Genomic DNA, 19,725 nt, shown 5'->3' with positions numbered 1-19,725 from the left:
TTTTGTAAGAAACTTTATTTAACTTCATTTTTAAAAATGCATCTCTCCTCAGAATGCCACTGGAAAACAAAAAGACTGCAGTAGCACACCCTTGCACTCCAAAGGAAAACATGTAAAACTGATGGCTGAAAAATTCTGCATAAAATCCAAGACTTTGGGCAAAAGTTCTGCCCCCGTGGGCCCTTCAGGAACCCCAGACCGAACAGCTTTCAGTGCAACGTCTCTTGCTTCCAACTGGGAAGGAAACACATGGCAGAAGCTTGTCTTCTGACAGCTGCTGCTCTCCCAGATGTTTGAAGCAAAATCAGTCTCGGTTAGATTTTAAAATATCCTCGTTAAGCTGTTGCAGAAAGTACAAACAGAACTCAATCAAATGTCAGAATCCAGTGAAGAAAAATTTTTGTTCTACCCTGTGCCATATGCTTCTTAAAAAAAATTAGACGGAAAAACAGATTTTATTAATACACCCTCTTTAAATTTTTTATTTCTGAAAGCAGCTCTTTATGCAAATCAAAAGCAGTTCCTGAGTAACTGCAGTAAACAGTGTCTTTTAAATATTTTTGCGCCTCAGCTCTTCTGTTTTGGTTCTTCCTTGATTTTCTCCCTAGTTTTCAAGTTTAATTTCAGTTCTTTTTCAAAAATGTGCAAGTTCAGTTAGCATCGTTTCCAGAAGTCCACAGCTTGCAGGTTTTCCTGCAACAGCTCTAAGATCTGCACGTGTCCTAGGTTGCACTCCTACCCCTACTGCAGATGTTTCTCCCCGCCCTGGCCGGCGTGTGTCCTCACGTCTTCTTCAGCATCCGCCGGGACTGCCACGTATGGAACTTATTGTAGGCCGTCTGCAGCATCTCTTCTATATGACTTACCAACTGAAACAGGAAGAGGGGAGAACAACATGTCCCAGCTACTGGAAAACAGATGCCCTCCTTCCCTCCCTTTGAACTTGGTGGGATTCTTCCTTTTACTCACTACGAGGAATCTCACTAAAGTCAAAGAGGTAGGCCAGACAGAGAAGGACCTTGAGGCTCTATTGCAACCTATCTGTAGAGTGAGCAGGTCAGAGAGCTACTAAGCTGAGAAGGTCATGGGGGAAATGACACTTGGCTGAGCCATCGCTCCAGCATGTCTGTGACCCCTTCAAGTCTGACAGAGTGGGAAACAGAGTAGAAATTGCTAAAGTTCTACTTTATGGTGGAAGAGGAAAATGAAACATGACTTCCTCTTTTTCTTGTCTCTCTTGGGTAGTTTCACATTGTAGTTCTGACAGTTTCTGGTATTCAGCAAGTTATTCAGTGAGAGAAGACATGCCTAACTGTGTACCCAATTTCCCTCTGCCCCTTTCCTAGTTGAACAAGAACTTTAATTGCTATAGGTTAAGTGACAAAGCTGCTGTCCTCTCATAATCATTATTCAAGTTATTACTATATGCACCCACATAAGTGAAGTGAAAGAGCATTTCCCCCTTACATTTGTGCTTAAATACTGTCTCCGAATCTTTTCTTGGAATGGGCAGAGCTTTGTAACCTGAAATCTTTCCAAGTTGTTCCTCATTTTCACAACCTGAGAGAGAGACAGACACCAGTATTACAATCACTTGCACCGAAGATTCATTTTCTTTAACAAAGTGTTCTCCACCAAAACACCATGTAACAAATTCTGGGGGCTACTTTTAATTATGCATAGCTTGAGGGGGAAAAATAGTTACCAAGGTCTCTAACAGTTCTTGTATTTCAGTGCATGTATTTAGTTTGGAAGCAAGTGCAGTGTGCCACTGCAACTGTTACTGACTTGTCAGTAAATACTATAGGTAAGATATTCAGCAAATATTGTACCACAGATTTTAATGCTACAATTTGCAGCAGAAAATCCAATGTATCCGAATCTAAATGTTTATCTTTGTGGTCCATTGAGGCCAAGAGAAAGAACAGCAACAGAAAAATGGTCACCCTCATGTACCTGGTTGTAGACAGACATCTTTTCTTAAAGGCAATTTTGCTGTGTTTTGAAACTGAGTGATTTTTACAATGGATAGTAGAGTAAGGAAAAGTTTCTTGTAACAATGCAGGGGCTATGTCTTAAGAGTTGAGGATGTAGGGGGGTCTTTATATGTTTCAAAGTGGCAATGAGAAATCTGCAGCTGGAATACAGTTGCCCACTCTATCTGAAAAGAACTTGTAGCAGCTGCCCCCAAAAGGAGGAAAAGTGACAGTCATTTTAAACCATGATCTGGCCACATCATGAGCAGGGCAAGGCTGGGAAGCTCTGCCTTACCTTCTCTTCTAGGAATGGCGTGTTAACAGGAAAGCAGGACCAGAAGTGTCGCAGCAGTTCCCCTGCTGCCACGTACAAGTGTTTTAGTTCAGACTGAACGTCATTTGGCACCATCTCTGCAACAGGAGAAAGGTTTTGTCATGTCACTCAAAACTACTGTATGACAAACAGGAGTGTAAGGCTAACAAGGGAGTTCAGCAACACACACTTCTAGAATCACAGAAAGGTTGCCTGGGAGGCAACACTGAGGTGCCTCACATCTGAAGTAGGAGTATCAGTAGTATTAGGTCAGGTCAGCTGCTGTTTATAACTAGATACTTGAAAGCTTGTATATTGTATAGGGAGATCTCTGCCAAACCAACCCAAACTTAATCCAGTATTAAAAGCAGTATATTTGTACTGCTCTAAGAGGGTGGCAGCACTGCTTCTGGGACCAGCACTTTGTTCTCTTCACAGCAGAGTGCTAAATACAGCATGGTGGATACTGCAGGCTTTTCCCTCTCTCATGTTGGCAGTGAGAATACAGTCACAGCAAGTGGAAGATGAATAATCCAATAAGAACTTGGATGTATATCCTAGTATCCTAGATACTCTTAAAGAAGGAAAAGGTGACAGGGCTGAAGGACAGGGAAGGAATCACAGTTGTAAAAAATAAAGACAAAAAGCACAAGCAGTCACTAAGGATTGCAGGAGCACAGTGAACAGCACACTTTAGGATGAGGCTTTTTTAAAAGAAAAGTGGTGGTCAGACTCAAAGAAGTGGAGTGTTGCAGCCAGCATGTCAACTGAGATAGCTAAGAAAACCTCGCTACTGCTTGCAGACTCCCTTTCTTCCAGTACCATCGAGAACTCATACTTGCTTTTTCAGCTTTCTGAATCAGTTTTTGCTGCTCTTCAGCTCTAGTAACACAAGCTAAAACTAGAAAACTCATAAACCTTGCCTTAGGGGAAGAAGGATTCATCTGCTCTGAGACTAAAGAGAAAGGATGTCAAACTGGCAGGAAAGCAACAAGAGGGAAAGGAGAGGCTGAAGGGAGATGTGAGGAGAAGGGTTGTCTGCTTTGCCCTTGCAGGATACAGGAAAGCCATTTTTTCTTCACAGCAAGCTGTGAATCTTAAATACAGGCTGCAAAAAACACAATTCCACACAATTCTTGTCTCCTTAGAGCTTTCCCAGAGTATGCCTTTATTTTCTAAAATCCAGGAAAAAACAAAATCACAGGAGCAAGGCTGACCAAGCGGAGCCCTGTAAGAGGACTTAGCGCCAAGGGCAACCTTCACTTGCTCTGTAAAGTTCTCTCATTTGCTTCCCTCTCCTCAGCACTGGCACAGCCAGTACCACCCTCATGGTGTGGGCTTTGCTTTAGTTGCTGTAACCCAGGATTACTCCAGCTTCATGTTTCCACCATTTCCTTTATCCCCATAACACATTCTAAGTGGGAGAGGAAACAGCGAGGCAGGTGCTGCTGTAGAATGCAGCAAGAGAGGATTAAAGTATTATCCATCCTAAATCCTTACGGTTTATGGCTTGCTGTGTTCCACCCTGCATAAGTGCTCCTCCAGGTGACAGGACTGCAATAGTGCTAGCAGCATCAGCACTTGAAAGAACCTGAAGGGAGAGAGGGAGCAACAACTTCAGATCACTTTTTCCAACAAAATATTTTAAAAGTAAGTTGTATTTGAACTCCAGTGGCAAAGGTACAGCTGAGCAGACACAATGGAAGCTCTGAGGAAGGGTCTGCTCTTCTCCAGAATTAGACACAGTGCCTCTAAGTGCTGTAGCTTGCATTTTCAGTGAAAGCTCTCTAATTACAGACAAACAAATCTCTTCTTTACTGAGTGTGTGAACGGTCTGTGCCGATACTCTGAAATGAGACAGTGAACTACTAGACAGAAACGTGACACATTCCGTTGTGGCTGCTTAACATGGGACTAAATATGGGTTTACTAACAGGAAGTTCAGATACTGGCTGGAGAGACTGGCTGCAATGCTATGCTGCCCTCCAGTTGCTAGGACAGAGCTGCAGTGCAGCCCACAGTGAGATCTCCATCCTACCTGAGTGCATTCAGGAGCACATTCAGTTATAAACCCGCTTACTATGACCTCCTAAGACCATTACATCCTTAATTTCAGGGGGCAGTATCAATAATATTGACCTTTGTTCATGTTGTGTGATTGTCCTACTTTGTACCTTTGCCATTTCCTCAAAAGAACATGGCAACAGTAGAATATCAGCAATGACTTAGTTTCCTGTTGTTGAGTTTTAAACAGCATAGTTCAAAAGGCATTGCTTAAAGCTGTAAAATAAGCTGAATAACATAATGCTATGAAATAATTAAGTTTATCCTGAAAAATTAAACTTCCACAAACATGAGACACAAAATTATACAGAAAGCAAGATGCTAACAATAAGAAGGGAATTTTTCTGAGTACTCTTCCATACCTGAGTTAGTTTGGGTACATATGCTTCCATTTCTTGCCTAATACTATGAAAAGAATTAATTATATCCTGACTGGTTGCATATTGCTGTGATTGAATTGGAGTTGGACCATGATAATACCTGTCAGGGTCAGAAAAGGAAAGAGAAAAGAGCGTATTAATAAGAATGCTGGTAAAACAGAGACCAACCTCAGGGACAGCTCTTCAAATGTTGCCAATTATAGATACTTTGCAACCATCGATGTTGCTACCTGAAGCTATGGGCAAAGTAAAATGCATTGTCACGTGGGAAACAGGGTAGGGGGGTGTGTGTGGGGGGTGTTAGGGAAGCCATGAGAGGAGAGCTTCTATTGTTGCACCTGAGCAACAGTTTGACACTGAAAAGCCACTTGAGCCATGTGGTTCTGGGAGTGGCATTAGAATAGAGGAGCTCACAGAATCTTCCATTGAAACTCAGCTCAATGAAGTCAGATGCACATTTGGAACGAGAGCATTATTACTAGAAAAACACTAGACCAGAGAGCAGCCCAAACTGTCCCAACTGTACCATTTTTGTCTGGAAGTGGATTTTCCTTGGTATGGTCTATATATTTCCACATGTAACACACACTTTTCCACTGTAAGCTGAACTGTGAATGCAGGTCTGCTGCTTTCACAGAAGCGACATATCAAAGCCCTTCACGTAGGCTTATGGAGACCTGACTTGCTGAAAAGCAAGAGGAACTCAAGATGCAAATTAAAGTGGGAATTACTTGAAAGCTGGTTTATGTGGGAGTTCCTGTTAGGTTCCCAAACACATTTGAGTGTGGCTGATTCTGTGCAGGCTGTGATGAGAGACCTGCTAGAGGGAACACACTGTAACAGCTGTGTGGACTTTGCTAACTTACCTATCAGACTTCTTTAAGTTTAGTGCAATAGTTTTAACATTATTATTCTTTGATAAATCTTCATATTCAATGGACTCCTGCAGTTTCACCTAAAATAAGTCAAACAATTATACACGTTAGTAATGAGGCACCATTAGTGCTTTTTTCCAGTTCACTGAGTTTGAGCAGAAGGGTTACTAAAACCTTAAAGTGTGGAACGGTTCATGTCCACACTCCAGGGGCAGCAGTGCCCAGTATTGTCTGAAATGTGCAATCTGGAAGTCTTGGCACTTGCAGGCCCTGCCACTTCCAAAAAGTGTTCTGCTGTCCATAGATCATCCTCTGGGCTTTCTATGTCCATCTATCTCCAGATAAGCAGAAACTGTAATGACTTAATGGCTGGTGTACAGGAGTGTAAGACCAAAGCCCCAACTACCCATTCTATCTGGTGACAGTAGAGCTAAAGTGGTGAGAAATAACAGGACTGTGGTATCGGACTTTGTACGGTGAAAAAGCTCCCTCTGAAGTCTCCTACTCTCAGGCTACTCTTTCACTCCTCTTTTCATCATGTTTATTCTAGTCCTGATATATTGTTTTCTCCTCAGTAAAAATTGTAGCTTTCAGGAAAGTGAAAGCTCTTGACTACCTCAACATTTAACACCACATGCAATTCACAACCTTTTCTCATAGCAAATGCAGGTTTTGAGTCTCCTTGGCATCTTCTCTTTAGGCTGTCAACTCTTGCTAGAGTACTCAACTCAGTTTTGTAGCAATTACAGTACTATTTTCCACTTTGTGAGCTGCCGTGGTTAGTTGAAAATAGGCTGTTGCCCTGTACTTCAGAGCAACAGGTGTCATTACGCTTTATTTAACCTCACTTCAGCTTCTGACCTTAAGTGCTGGTTTAATCATCCCCTCTACAAACAATACACTTCATAGGTTAATACTGGTGCTTGAACACCAACATCCCTTTCAGATGATGTTCTCTAGAAGTTTTCAGGCATTTGGGAAAAAAAAGAAAAGAGGGAAGGCAAAACCAGAACTGCACAGAATGGCAAGAACCAGACTTCTGGGTCCAATCAGAAGCATGTTGGAAATGTTTTACTTTTGTTGGGAACCACTGAAGAGAGAGAGCAATACAAGGTGTAATTTATTTGTGTTTAGTAAGAGAGGTACAAAGCTGCTTACAGCCCATCAGGTTCTTATTCTATATTCTTCTAAGCAAACCTAAATGAGTATTACTTTAGATGCATCATAAAACAAGTAAGGAACCTTCAGCAATCTTTGGAGAAACAGAGCCTCCAGTTCCATTCAATTAGAGTTGGATCAGCTAGCTTTTATACCTTTTTCAGTGGTGGCTGAAAGAGATCTGAATCCCTGGAGTTTCCATCCGTACTGCTGGTCTCACTGTAATGGTCATTTTGTGCTTCTCTTAAAATAGAGAAACAGCATTAAGAAGAATTCACCTCATAGGAAACTTAAGATACAAGCTAGAGACAAAGTAAATACATCTGTTTCAAAAACATTATATGCATGTTCACATACTGTATGTCAACTTTTTTCCCTTCTTACGTCTTCATTTCCAGGAGTTTATCTAGATAGAAGGAACCAACTCCTCACATAAACCTGTTTGTCAAGGGGGAAGTTCACCAGCAGGGAAAAGTGTTTCTCCTCTTCAGAAACAGTAGCATGCCAAAAATGCAAGGGGAACACAGCAAAATCACAACTAAATTAGGAACACCATCTATTAGCAGAGCTATTGGAGCCCTAAGACAGTGCCGTTTCAGAAGGAGAGAGATTGGTTCGTCTCCTTCTGAACTGAGAAAAACGTAAGTTAACCAGAAGGGACTGTTTACAGTCCAGTGTTCAATTTGTACGAGACAGAACAACATGAGGAAGCACAGCTACACAGAATAAAGATCTCTGTAGGATTTGGGTAGAGTAGTAATCCTGTGGTGGTTGTCTATAAACCAGTTGTAAAGCTGGCTTCACATCAAACCCACTTCATGCCTCTCAAGAAGTTTCATTTGTGAAGCTCACTGTAAACAAACGTAACCACCTGATATGTTTTTGTTGTTGTTTAATGTCAGGGTTTCATCTCACCCACTCATGCCACACTGTTCTTTTGCTTCCTCACTTACTTATGTCCATGTACTACAGGAAGCCCCAGCAAACCTGCTCATGGAAAGGAGGCAATAAGAACTCTCTGCATCAGGCCTCACCTTCCCACACTCAACAGAACACCACTTCTTCAGCCTTTACCAGGGATGGAGAACTAAGGCAGAAACAGCCTTTCCTTTTTCAATCTGCTTTGTATGATAACTCAGCTAAAAATAGCATTTGTCATCTCGGACAGTTCTGAAGAACTTTATAAAGGGAACCTAAAGGTGTTTTCATTTTGAGATTAAAATACTTCATTTATAAAAATTAAAAAAGGTTGGATGAACAATTGAAGATATATTTTCATTTGGGAAATTCCTAAACATTTGTTACAAAAAAGCTTTTACATAACATTGAAACTTACTGTTTCCTGAGGCCAGCTGCAAGGACCATGGCACTATGATGATTAAAGCGTTTTATAATGGCAGCGTTGCTACTTTCTCTAGCAGATTTTGAGGCATTTGATGTGGAGGCCACAGAAGCAACACCATAGCCCTACAAAGAAAATAATATTAGCTACCTCCTGCCCCAAAACCAGAAGGACAATTCTCTGTTTCCCACTGACCCAGGAAGCCCACTACCTCCTCTGAACTCTAATGATCTGAAGCAGTATTTTCCTACCTTGCCGCACCATCACCTTATGTACTTTGAAAAATCTCCATAGGCTACTTTGTTCTGCTCACACGTGGCAGTTTAGAGGTGTTTGAGAGAAAAAAAAAAAAGAATTCTTAAACAGACACTTTTATAAACCCATAATCTGTTGTAAGTGAAAATGGAACTAGTTTAAAAAAATTAAGGATCATCTGTATGAAACAGATAGGCATTGATGGCATGTAAGAGCTAGCAATTGTTTTTAATGACCTCTGGTTAACATCCTGGGAGACCAGCAGCTCACTGACACCTGTCAGGAGGATGTGATACCACTAGAAATTCAAAAAGCCTCAACTCTTCCCATTGGCAGTGTTCCCTAGTTACTAGTTTCATGCTTGCAATTAACCAGCCTGAAAAGCAAACTAGGGCAGTTTGCTTAGCATTTCCAACATACTTATATCCTAGACTGCCAGCCCAGCTTCAGACCATTACCTTTGTAGAACTCTTAGCAAAATACCCCACCCCACTAACCACCCCCAAACCCTCACAAAACCTCAACAAAAACTTAATGCAGCATCATTAATTACATCTCAAAAGTTTAAATCAGCTGCAGAGAAGTGCATCACTAAGTTATTTCACATTAGGGTACGCTATTTGTAACAATTGTTTTAATTTGTATTTGAAGGCAGATTATAGTTCCAGTTAGTCATATTTTTAGCAAAACACAGTATTTAAAGCTTAAAAAAGAAAACTGTGTAAAGTGTCCTCACAATTAAGCCAAATCGAACAGCTGTGTTCAAAGTGAGAACAAGTGCGAAGACTCTTTCCTGTTTTGTGATACTCTTTTGTATGTTGCTGCAGCTTCTAAAAGGTAGGAAGAAACCAGAGAGGCCACTTTAGATGAGAAAAGCCATCCAAATGAAATAATAATTCTTTAATAAAGGAAGTCCTGCTTTTTGTACCCAGCACACTACAGCAGACATCTGAGGCATACAGACTCACAGCCACAGTCTCCATTTCTTTACACACTGCATCCAACCTCTGCAGCAGCCTAGTAGGTAGTGTGTTCTAGACTTAGCATTTGTAGTTACTGTAACAGGAGGACCACCCACTTTTCTCTTAAAAAGGGGGAAGTTGGTTTTGGGTTGGTTGGGTTTTTTTGCCAGCTACTTACTTCATCTAATGTTTTATCTTCCAAAGCTGTTAAGTCTATCAGGGGGTTTTTTACTCCTTGAGACACCATCGTTTTTAACCCTATACGAAACAAATGAAAACACCATGAAAAACAGTATCCAAACAAGTTGAAATAACTGTAGGATTTTGAACTTATATTTAACCTTTAAAAGGAGAAGACAAAGATTCTGTTCAAAAAATCCTACCTTTTTCATCCAGTTTGGCACATTCTGCAAAGAGGTCTTTTGAGCCTGTATTGAGCCTGTCCCGATGGAAATAATGGGACTGAAAAAATCGTGTCCAGAATTCCCTCTCAGTCATGTTGTGTGGAACATTTTCTGCGTATTTCATTTTTACTGTCAACAAAAGCCATAACGATTACAAACTGTTCTACACAGCTTCATACAGTATTTTATGTTAAAAAAATCATTGCTCTCTGTCTAATGCTGCCAATAAATACAAGAGAATGCAGTAGTTCAGCCTGAGCAAACAGGTGCTCTCTTATGCCCTGCAACACTACCCACTACTTTGAAAAGAAAGGCATTGAGCAGTGGTCTGAATATCCTAACGTGAACTGCACACACACCAGAAGTTCAATTTGCCAGTCCAGTTATTCCCAGAATGGATCTAGTCTTTTTAACTAGAAGGCAAAATGAACCGGTGTCAGTGTTCAACATGGTGCAGGTGAACAATGGAAATCAGGTTCTTTTCCTCCCAAAGGTGATTTAATCAACTTAACAATTACTTGAAGTACTGAGTAGGAGAGTATCCTGGGAACCAAATATCTATTCATAATTAGAAAAACGTAAATGCAAGAAGTTAAAATGTTTTCATTTAACAAAATCAAGTTTTCACGTCAAAAGCATGTTTCAGCACATGCTCATTCCCATCCCTCAAATGAGGCTGGCAAAATCGTGCAGAAGCCTGAAGATACAGTCCTTTATACTTTCAGGCTCAGACTAACATTCTGGTCTTCCCACAGTAAAACAGTAAAACCCATATCTTAGATGCATGTGTTTGTTATGTGAAGCACCACTCTTACCTGCAGGATATGTTCGAAATATGGATTCAATGATATCTGAAGTTAAATTGTACCTCAGACCATTGCAGCCATCGGTTTGAGGCCTTACATCAGCCTAAGGAAAAGCACAGAGGAAGAAAACCAGTCATGTCTGAATGCCTTCTGTAACTGGAGAAGGAAAGAAACTGGCACCTTGAAATCAAATTCTGCTGCAGATAAAATAGTCTTCCTCCTCCAATAATCCGTAGCACATTGATCATAAATAGGTATTTTTAGAATGAGAAATGAAAGCATGCATTAATTACTTTATTATACTTGCCACTTAAGGGATGACTGTAAGCTTTAGAAGATGAAAAGCAAAGACTAGGCTATCAGTCAAAAGAATGTATGCTTAGTGCAACAGAGCCTCGTTTCAGAGAAAAACAAGCCTGTTTATGTGCTTAATCTTACATTGTTCATTCAACAGTTCAGCTACTGATCAGTGATGACAATGGAGTGACAAAAAAGGATTTATGGCTCTTGCACCTTATTTCCTATACACTGAAAGCATCTCAGTGTAACTGAAAAATATAAGCCTTAGTCAGAACTTGCAAATTAGATCTCAATGATGTCTTTAGGAAGCTCTTGAGCAAGCAAGCGGCTCAGCCCAGTTCCCAGCGACAGGAAAAAATAGATGATTGCATGGTTTGCCTTTTCTTCCTTTTCCTGCACACTGAAATGCTAGTGTTTGTACCACCCTCTTCCTAGAGAAGCTCTCATTCTGAGCACACATAGTTATTTTAACCTATACTAGGAAACACAAATATCTGAACTTCTTCACAAATGGCAGAGTACACAAACACAACCAGTTATTTTAAGAAAGCCTCAGTTCTGAAGGTTTTGGGTTTTTCCTAATGTTAAGGTGTAAGAATAACGGACACAGGAAATGAGAGCAATGAAGATAATTTGGTAACCGATTCAGGTGCTTCTAGGGGAAAATGTCTGTACAGCAGCTAAGTCATAAAACAACTCCCACCTCCTTTTTCCCCACAAACCCTTGATGTATGTACAGTCATTACAAAGGTGGAAGCAGGATTGCAGCTAAAGGGTCATAATCCGCATGAATTTTGTCATAGAAGTAGAAACAAGTCTCTGTGGAAGGAATCTGAAGACTGGACCGAGATTAATTTTAGACTGCATTGAGATAATTGAAGCATGGTTTCCATGAATGAGTAATACAAATGAAAGTTGGGGAAAGAGAGGTAAAACGAGCTCTCAGACATACCAGTTGTTCTTCAAGTAGCTGAAAGCATGTGTTGGTTTAAAAAAAATTGTGGAGGGAATAAAAAATAATCTTTTTGTGTGGAAAGTCTTTGTGGCTTCATTTAGGCATGACAGTCCTGCAACAGATACTCTTCCTAATAGGCTGCAATCTAGTGACTGTAAGCTTATCATTACTCCTGGTTTACAGGAGGCAGAGCAGTAGTACAGACAACATCTGCTGTCGATTTCAAGTTCAAACTGAGCATCTAAAATTGACAAAACGTCTGAGGTTGCAGATTTGTGTAAAACTTTCAGGTTTTTTTCTCCTTTACGTTTGCAGTAGTCAAAGGGCAGAGAGGTGTTAAGCTGAGGAACCAAGAAAGAACAATATTCAAGTATATGAAAATGAAGTACATGAGCAGAACTCTTGCTTTCCCCAATTTGTTTGCTCTAAAATCCTTTAAGTTAGAATTTCAACCTACCAGAAATGCTGCAGAGATGCCCACATCCTGCTTACTAGGTGCTGCAGAATTATCCCCTGCATTCAGGCTTAGACGGTTGGCCCAGAATTCTTCAGCACTGATTACTTGGCTCACAACAAGGTCTTTATAGAGCTGAAACAAAACAGGATCCTCTTGCAGCATTCTGGTAAAAGAATATATTGAATAGAATTGAAACACTGCAGAATAAATCACTAGGATTTCCATAACTAACATGAGTTCACAAAAGGAACAGAAACCAACTCTTCTTTCAAAATGCTGTGCATTTCTTAACAAGACTTTGCAAACAAGCAACTTCAGTAAAACAGTAACAGCTAAGAAAAAAATTAATGTGGGATTAATGTCTTGTCCTAAAATATTCTGTGGTGCTCTTGTGTCTTTGCACATCCAGGACTGGAGTCCCCTGAACTGCAAAGTGCAAAGAATTTTCTTGAACTTCCATTAACAAAGGTCTTGTGTGGAGAAAAAAAGTTTCAGCCCTATGCAATTCTTGTTTAGGATTTTAAAACTCAGTAGTTAGTGACATCTCTATTCTAGTGCAAGACCACAGATTACAAAACATACATGGCTTCAGTACCTTAGAAAACTCTAATTTGTTTGTTCAAATATGTTTCTGTTGGTGACAGTAAGGTCTTCATCACTTACCCATCAGGCAGCCCAAGTGCATTATTCACTACTTCCACTAGGGAATAATGCTTAGGAAAGTTATCATCCATATATAAAATATCACCCTTACTATCCAAGATACAAAGAATCTATGCACCTGAAACTTCAGTTAATTAATCTTTAAGTGGCTTTTCATGCAACTCTGTAAATAGAGCTTAAACCCCACTAGGAAACACAGGTGTTCACAGTCATACAATAACTTGGATGGTAGGTAGTCTAGGGAAGGCCATGGATAAACTGTAACCTGGACTGAATGAAAATCTGTAGCTGCTTGAAGGATTAAGTAGGATGAGGTGGAAGTGAAAACTTTGTGGCAGGACAGCCCTATTATTTTTTAACCACAAAGGTTTTTCCGGTTTCTCTTGTTGGTACAAACATGGATTACTGGCAATTCTTAAAAATCAGTGCAGCAGGAAGCAGTTTGTTATTCTAATTAGTTCATTAAAACTTGGAATTTTGGTGCATACCTGACCCTCACATACCACTAGATGGAGGCAGTGTCACAGGGACTCTGGATGTAGTACCCTTCCAGAACTGTGAAACTCTTTTGCCTCATCTGTTGCAATTCAGCAAATAAAGTCCGACCACTAGACTTGGACTTCTAATCAGGAAAAGAACAGACTACGACTAAGTATGTGCAGAGAATTTGGCTTTTCTCTAACTAGAAAAACTCTCAATGCCACATGGCACAATAAGACTCCCTTCAAGGATAGAAATATTAAGACTGCCCATGTCCTCAGTATTAACACTGTTAGAAATGTTGATAGTAGTTAGAATGTTGGTGATAGTGTCAAAGAAGTCTGCACTGCTGCAGACCCCACTGGTCGCTGCAGTACTGTAACCAGCTAATCCTGGATGTGTCAGAGGTCCAGCACAAGGGCTCTTGCCCTTCTGCTGAGAAATCTCCTTGCAGAGGTCCAACCTGCCCACTGAGGCTATGCTCCGACGTTTTGAAAAATCTATCTTTAACTTACTGAAGTTCAAAGCTAGAACAGTCTTTGGAAGCAGAAGCTAGTAGATACAGGATTCACAGCAGATGCTAGAATGAAGTGAAACTCACGTGGGGAGATGCAGAGCAGGGTGTGCTATGGCCCCAAGGACTGCTTTAATACACACATTTTAAAGGAGTGGAAGCATATCTTAAAAGCCCCTTTGGGAAAATGACTGGGGTCATGAATGTCTTCTCAAAACATTCTTTTAGAATAAACATCCTGTATGCCAAATAACAAACTACTGCATCTCAAATGAGATGCATGAAAATACCTGGCACTTTAGTAGACTACATAAAACACCGGGAAAGAAGATTTGAGGGGGAAGAGTTTATACAGCGAGGAAAAAGATCTTAATGTTAAGGTGCAAGAATAACAGGAGACGGGAGATCAGAACAATCAAGTTCATTTGGTAGCTGATTCTAGTATTTCTAGAAGGAAAAAAACAAATCAAGGAAGGTGAGAACTTCTGGAAAAGGAAAAAAAAACCCAAACCCATTTCAAGCAGCTTTTCTAAGTGATATGTATATACTGAAGAAGACTAAAGAGACAGACTGCCAGCTGGGTGCTTTCATCTCCCAGTCATGGATAACAAAGACTGGGTAGCAGCTGGGCTGGCTGCCTCTACACCTCAGGAACGTGTGGCTGAGAACACAAGTGCAGTCTCAACATGTTACAGTTATGTAAGTCTCAAGGAACTGCCACTCAAATGAAAGCAGAGAGATTTCTACAGGGGAAACAAATGCCCTATCAGAAACAATGGTGCAATAACAGCAGCTGGGAGCAGAAATACACATAGCTACACAGTTCTTAAAAAACCCAAAAAACCTTTTAAGGCTCCTTTCCCATTACCTGTTCTTCTCCTCAAGTTCTTTATTTGCTTTCCTTTTGAACTTGGGCAACAGTTGCTGAAGAAGATCCTTTACTGCATCTCGCTCCTTCACTGCTGTGCTTTCATTGGAGAAGTGAAAGTTGGTTGTGTCCCCTGCATGCAGCACTAGCTGAAGCTGAATTTTAGCTTTCCCTTCTGGACTGATTTTCTGGCCTAGATTACACAGAGAGTATTAATTAGCAACAGACAAGTAGCTTACACAAGAAACTCTCTTCCCTAGAGTATTTGCTTATGAGCAGTTATCTTCATCATCTAATTAAATACCATTACTCCGTGTGCGAATTCCAGACATGAAAGTGGAACAGACAGTCTTCCCCCTTAAATTAGTTTGAACCCTACACCTTCTTCTCTCTGCAACACAAAACACAGTCACCAGTAGCCTATTGCTCAGTATCCTTCAGCTGCTCCCCAGGAGCTCTAGTTCATGTTTGCATTCCCCCTATCCTCCATTAGAAAACTGCTGCAGATCAGGTTGGCATCCCCTGGACACTCGAGGCTGGTGCCAAACCAGGCTGCTGCTGAAAAATGACAGTCTCATTCATTCCCCTTTCCCAGTTCTTGCTGCCTTTCTAGTGCCAGTGTTAGCATTTGAGCAACAAGTCAAACCAAGGAACTGATCCACTGAGAAGTAACCCCTTTTTGTTTTTTTCAGCTGGACCAGTTCCCATAGAAAAGTGGTAAGAAAGCAGGGGCAGGGTGGGGTAACAGCACGTCTGCTGACAGCACAGGTGTGCTGGTTTCAAGTGGTGTGGGAAGCATGTTTAGCTACTCGTCCTCCAGTTGATCAGCAGTGCCTCCGAGGTGCTATTACACCCTCATGACTCACAGGAAAAACCTAACCTCTGCTTCCTTTCTCGTAACCAGAGGGAGCAGAGGCTAGAACTAGGCTAGAACAACTGTTTATGGACTGCTGTGCTATAGTGACTTCAGTGCAGCACTGCAGATGTCACATACCTAACTTTGACTGTCCAGTCCAAGTGGGAGACAGGAACCAGAAGTGACTAGTCAACTATCATCTCTATTACAAATTTACAAATACAAGTGATAAAAAAGTGTATCTTTCATCTAACTTTAAAAGACTTTGATGTCTACACATGTAACTATTTAAATATAAGCTGTTTAAGTGTAAGTAAATAGCTAAATAAAATCTTCAGTAAGTTGGTTATCATAGGTGAACTGAGCTCGAAAATTCTTTATCGCATTCACACTTAAGAGAACAGCATATTGTGATTTATCCCATACGCTTTTGATCACGCTGCGGTACTTGTATGTGATTTTAAACAGCAATCATCACGAAACCTTTACCAAGTGATACACACAACTTTCTTTTTATTCCTTCTTTGGCATTACAGCACATGGAGCATGAGCGCTAATTGGAGTCGGAAAGGCAGCATGCTACAGACATTTACCACTCAGTTTTGACTTGCAAGTAGTCTGTGATTGCAACAGCAAATGCTTACTCAGAATGTTACCAGCTAGGCCAAACTACAGAAGCTAGCTCTGCTGAAGCTATGGTCTGTTGGATGAAAATAAAGCAGCAAGGTTCATTTTACATGAAAACTGAAACAGCTTTAGATGCCTAGTTTAACAGATGACATGCCAGATAGTTTCTGTGTTAGCCCCTGAAAATCTTATACTCCTTCTCAAGGCTCCTCCCACCATTCCCTCTCCAAGCATATGGCAAGGATTATTTTTCTGTCCAATTTATTGCAGACGTTTATCAAAAGTTAACAGTAAATGCACTGTAACTTAAACATCTGTAAGACTACAGAAGTTCTGCAGTAGCATCCCTAATAAACTGGTGATACCATGCTCCTGCTCTCTGCTGCTACACAGAATAATCTACAGTCAATGCTGTGGACTCTTACAACTCTCCTAACTTATCTACTAGTGTTTCATAGCAAATAAGCTTAGGGTTGGACTGAAATGTTTATCAAAATGTTGTTTGCTGAAGCTGGAAGAGGAGAAGTGTTCACTTACATTTTATGTCTGCATACATATGGCTGACTGTGAATCGGTCTTTGCCTTCAGGTGCCCATGCTATTCTTTCAGCCATCAGGTAAAGAGCTCCATCCTGCTTCTTCTGACGTACCTTCTTTACAATCAGTAACACTTCTTCAGATGATGTTGCCATTGTGGCTATAAGAAGCTATTAAAAAAAGCAGTTGAGCTGATTAGTATAATTACTTTTGCTGCAACTCTTTCCCTACTCCTATCTATATCAATGTATCACCACACACATATGACTCGTTAATGCCTACATGATTTTTGAAACATTCAAGACTGCCGTGCTCCCCTCTGTCAGTACAATCAGCAAATTTATTGAAACAAAGCACTGCCAGTTATCTAAATAATGCATTTGAATATATTGCTGATACTGTTTTTGCTCCAATTAAAACCCAGAAATCTTACACTTAAACCGATAACCAAATTCTCCTGTTTTCATGATCCTTTACTGGTTTCTCAAGTTCAGATCACTGAACCCGAACAATGACAAATTCCAAATCTCCTCTTGCATTTGGCTGCAATTCCCTTCTTCAGTGTGAATCGCAGATGTTAAGTCATTTCAGAAAAGGGAAACATACAAGGCATGTGAAAAAATCACGGCTTTTCAGTTGTCTGTGCTAAAGATAAGATATCGCAGTTACACTCCTGTTCTTACTGTGGTGAGTTTTGCCTGTGGCTTGAACAACGTTTTGTACACTTGATTTCAGCTGGCCAGTTTCCTATCCCTCTCCCACAAAGTCCGAGGGACTAATGCTATACCTACGCCAACAAAATGGTAACCAGCCTTTTGATCCTCGCTGCATTCCTCTCCCTGGCATCACTAGCATTCCTCTCTACAGATTTACCCTACAGCCTTAAATTTCCCAGAGATTAAGGACACCACAAGGATTCTATTAACACAGGGCCATACATCCACTAAAAAATTCCACCTTTTCTATGTTTACTGCAATGTTTGTCCATCCAGCTGCTGTATTTCACACATTGTACACTTTACCACTGATCTGTGAGACCGTATTTTCAAATGCTGACATGCATGTTTCACGTGCTTTGCGAGACCTGGAATATTTGCTGGGGCCTGCATCAGACTGCAAACAGCCACGTGCCATCAGCTGTCACACTACTAGTAAGTACCACAAAATTATAAATCACATTTAAATTCACATTACTTCTTTTATCTTTAAAAACACAGTGATGAGATAAGGTATTTTACTCTGACAGTTGCACAGCATTCTCTTCAGCAAAAGTCTTACAAGCCCATTGATGAAATCCGTTAAGTAAAATATTAAACAGAAAGTCTTAATGGCAAAAGGGCTTTGCACTTAAGCTTCGCTCCTTCACCATTACAGTCACCCAAAGCTTTGTCAAAGACTTCAGTGATGCTGAGTGCAATGTGGGGTTTCTCATCAGCACCACTGCAGCAGTCACTAGAACATGCTGTGCCACATTCAGAGGAGCCCTGCTAATGCTTCTCTCCCAAAAACTGCATGGCATGATTTCAGGACTGTTTCCTAGCATATTCCATTACAGTCTCCCCAGCAGCATTATTCTGTCTCAGTGCTATTTGCACTACCATTTTATGTGGAGTTTTCTGTCACAGGTCCATAGTCTCTCATCAGCACCTTATCTTTACAGGCAGCTGGCCACAGACTTGAATCAAGTAGAAACCTCAACATATGCATGACTAGGGATTTTGACTTTTTTCTCTCTTTATTACTTTCAGTCCTTTAAGGTCATGATTGTCCAATTCAGTAGAGACAAAGCCATGGAATGCAAAGGAATTAAACCTGAACAGAAAGAAAAAAGAAAGAAGAAAAAGGCTCATTCTCATGCAAGTTGCTTTGCTTTCCTGACATGCTATTTCATCCACCTCTAGTCTTTCAACTATGGAACAAAACTATCGGGAGAGAGCAACTTCAACTCCTTTCCAACCATGGTTACTCTGCAGTGTGCAACCTGTGAAGGCACAATTACCCCTCAAGTGGCTCACTCCACCTTCTTGGAGGATGAACACGCAAGCTCACTGCTCTTCTTTTTCATGTCAGGTCATTGCTGTGCTTCCTTTTTCACTCAGTAATTTACTCACAAGCACGGTAAGCATTACCCAAAATGGAGACACTCCAGAGCTGTCTTTTAACAGTACATCAAAAAGAACTACAAAAATATTAATAATGAGGATCTGGGAAAGTTACTGTCTTTCACTAATGAAAACAAGATGGCTTCTTGTTACAAGTACAGGAAAAATCCTTAAATAAGAAATCTCACCTAGCTGCTAAAAAAGCGCAAGGATGGTCTCCTACCGACTGCAGAGGGGAAGGCTACATCCTCACTAAGCACACGCAGCACACCACTCATTCTCTTTTTGGACACTTAAGGCTTACTGTGCAGAAGGGTAAGAGCCATCAATGATCTATTAATCCCTGCCCAAATCTCATAACCTCTGTATTTAACAACTGAAGTTTCCAGGAATCAGTACCATGGATGATGACACCGCTGTTCAAAGGGGCGAGAACTGCAATATGCAGACAGAGGAGTTCTGGTATTTTATAGCTTTAAGTGATGATTTTAATCTGCTGCTAAAAAAATCAGATTAGAGTTCTTCAGCTGCAAATGCTGAAAGACAGCCTGTTCTCTCATTGAAGTATCTTCCAGAACAGGAAGGTCATACAAAGTATATTTTAAATTCTCCAGCTGTAGAGCTTCTGAAGTGATGGTTAAGGGTTCTGAAATGCACTTTGATCAACCAGTAGCCCTAACCCATGGGGTATGACTTGTAGTCAAGCCTGTCTTGAGGATGTTTATTTCAGCTGCAGTTTACAACTGGCAAAGTCTGTCAGAAAGATTCAGCACTGGCATAAAACAACAAAAAAACTCGTCTTTGCTTATCCATCTATAACCCCTCCCCTTCT

The 19,725-nt window shown here is 40.7% G+C and overlaps 1 protein-coding gene across 4 annotated transcripts in view; it reads right to left on the bottom strand.

Moving 5' to 3' along the window:
- Window positions 1-453: 453 nt before the first annotated feature.
- The window catches only part of GTF2H1 (general transcription factor IIH subunit 1), a 20,809-nt gene continuing 1,537 nt past the window's right edge, over window positions 454-19,725 (bottom strand). The window contains exons 2-16 of one of the 4 annotated variants that reach the window (XM_061999629.1): window positions 18,439-18,603; window positions 16,793-16,961; window positions 14,773-14,965; window positions 12,248-12,410; window positions 10,545-10,638; window positions 9,709-9,858; window positions 9,504-9,583; window positions 8,103-8,233; window positions 6,922-7,009; window positions 5,600-5,688; window positions 4,716-4,833; window positions 3,790-3,880; window positions 2,272-2,387; window positions 1,468-1,560; window positions 454-869 (exon numbers count right to left, since the gene is read on the bottom strand). In XM_061999629.1, coding sequence (XP_061855613.1) covers window positions 783-869; window positions 1,468-1,560; window positions 2,272-2,387; window positions 3,790-3,880; window positions 4,716-4,833; window positions 5,600-5,688; window positions 6,922-7,009; window positions 8,103-8,233; window positions 9,504-9,583; window positions 9,709-9,858; window positions 10,545-10,638; window positions 12,248-12,410; window positions 14,773-14,965; window positions 16,793-16,961; window positions 18,439-18,498 — 1,722 coding nt within the window. In that variant the 5' untranslated portion in view covers window positions 18,499-18,603 and the 3' untranslated portion in view covers window positions 454-782. Of the gene's footprint in view, window positions 870-1,467; window positions 1,561-2,271; window positions 2,388-3,789; window positions 3,881-4,715; window positions 4,834-5,599; window positions 5,689-6,921; window positions 7,010-8,102; window positions 8,234-9,503; window positions 9,584-9,708; window positions 9,859-10,544; window positions 10,639-12,247; window positions 12,411-14,772; window positions 14,966-16,792; window positions 16,962-18,389; window positions 18,604-19,725 lie in introns of those variants that run through there. The other 3 variants (XM_061999630.1, XM_061999631.1, XM_061999632.1) reach the window with 3 other exon arrangements.

The sequence above is a fragment of the Colius striatus genome, chromosome 7 (genome assembly GCF_028858725.1).
Source record: "Colius striatus isolate bColStr4 chromosome 7, bColStr4.1.hap1, whole genome shotgun sequence".
Lineage (NCBI taxonomy): Eukaryota > Metazoa > Chordata > Aves > Coliiformes > Coliidae > Colius > Colius striatus.
The sequence above is the reverse complement of the archived record's forward strand: the minus strand, read 5'-3'. Positions and strand labels throughout refer to the sequence as shown.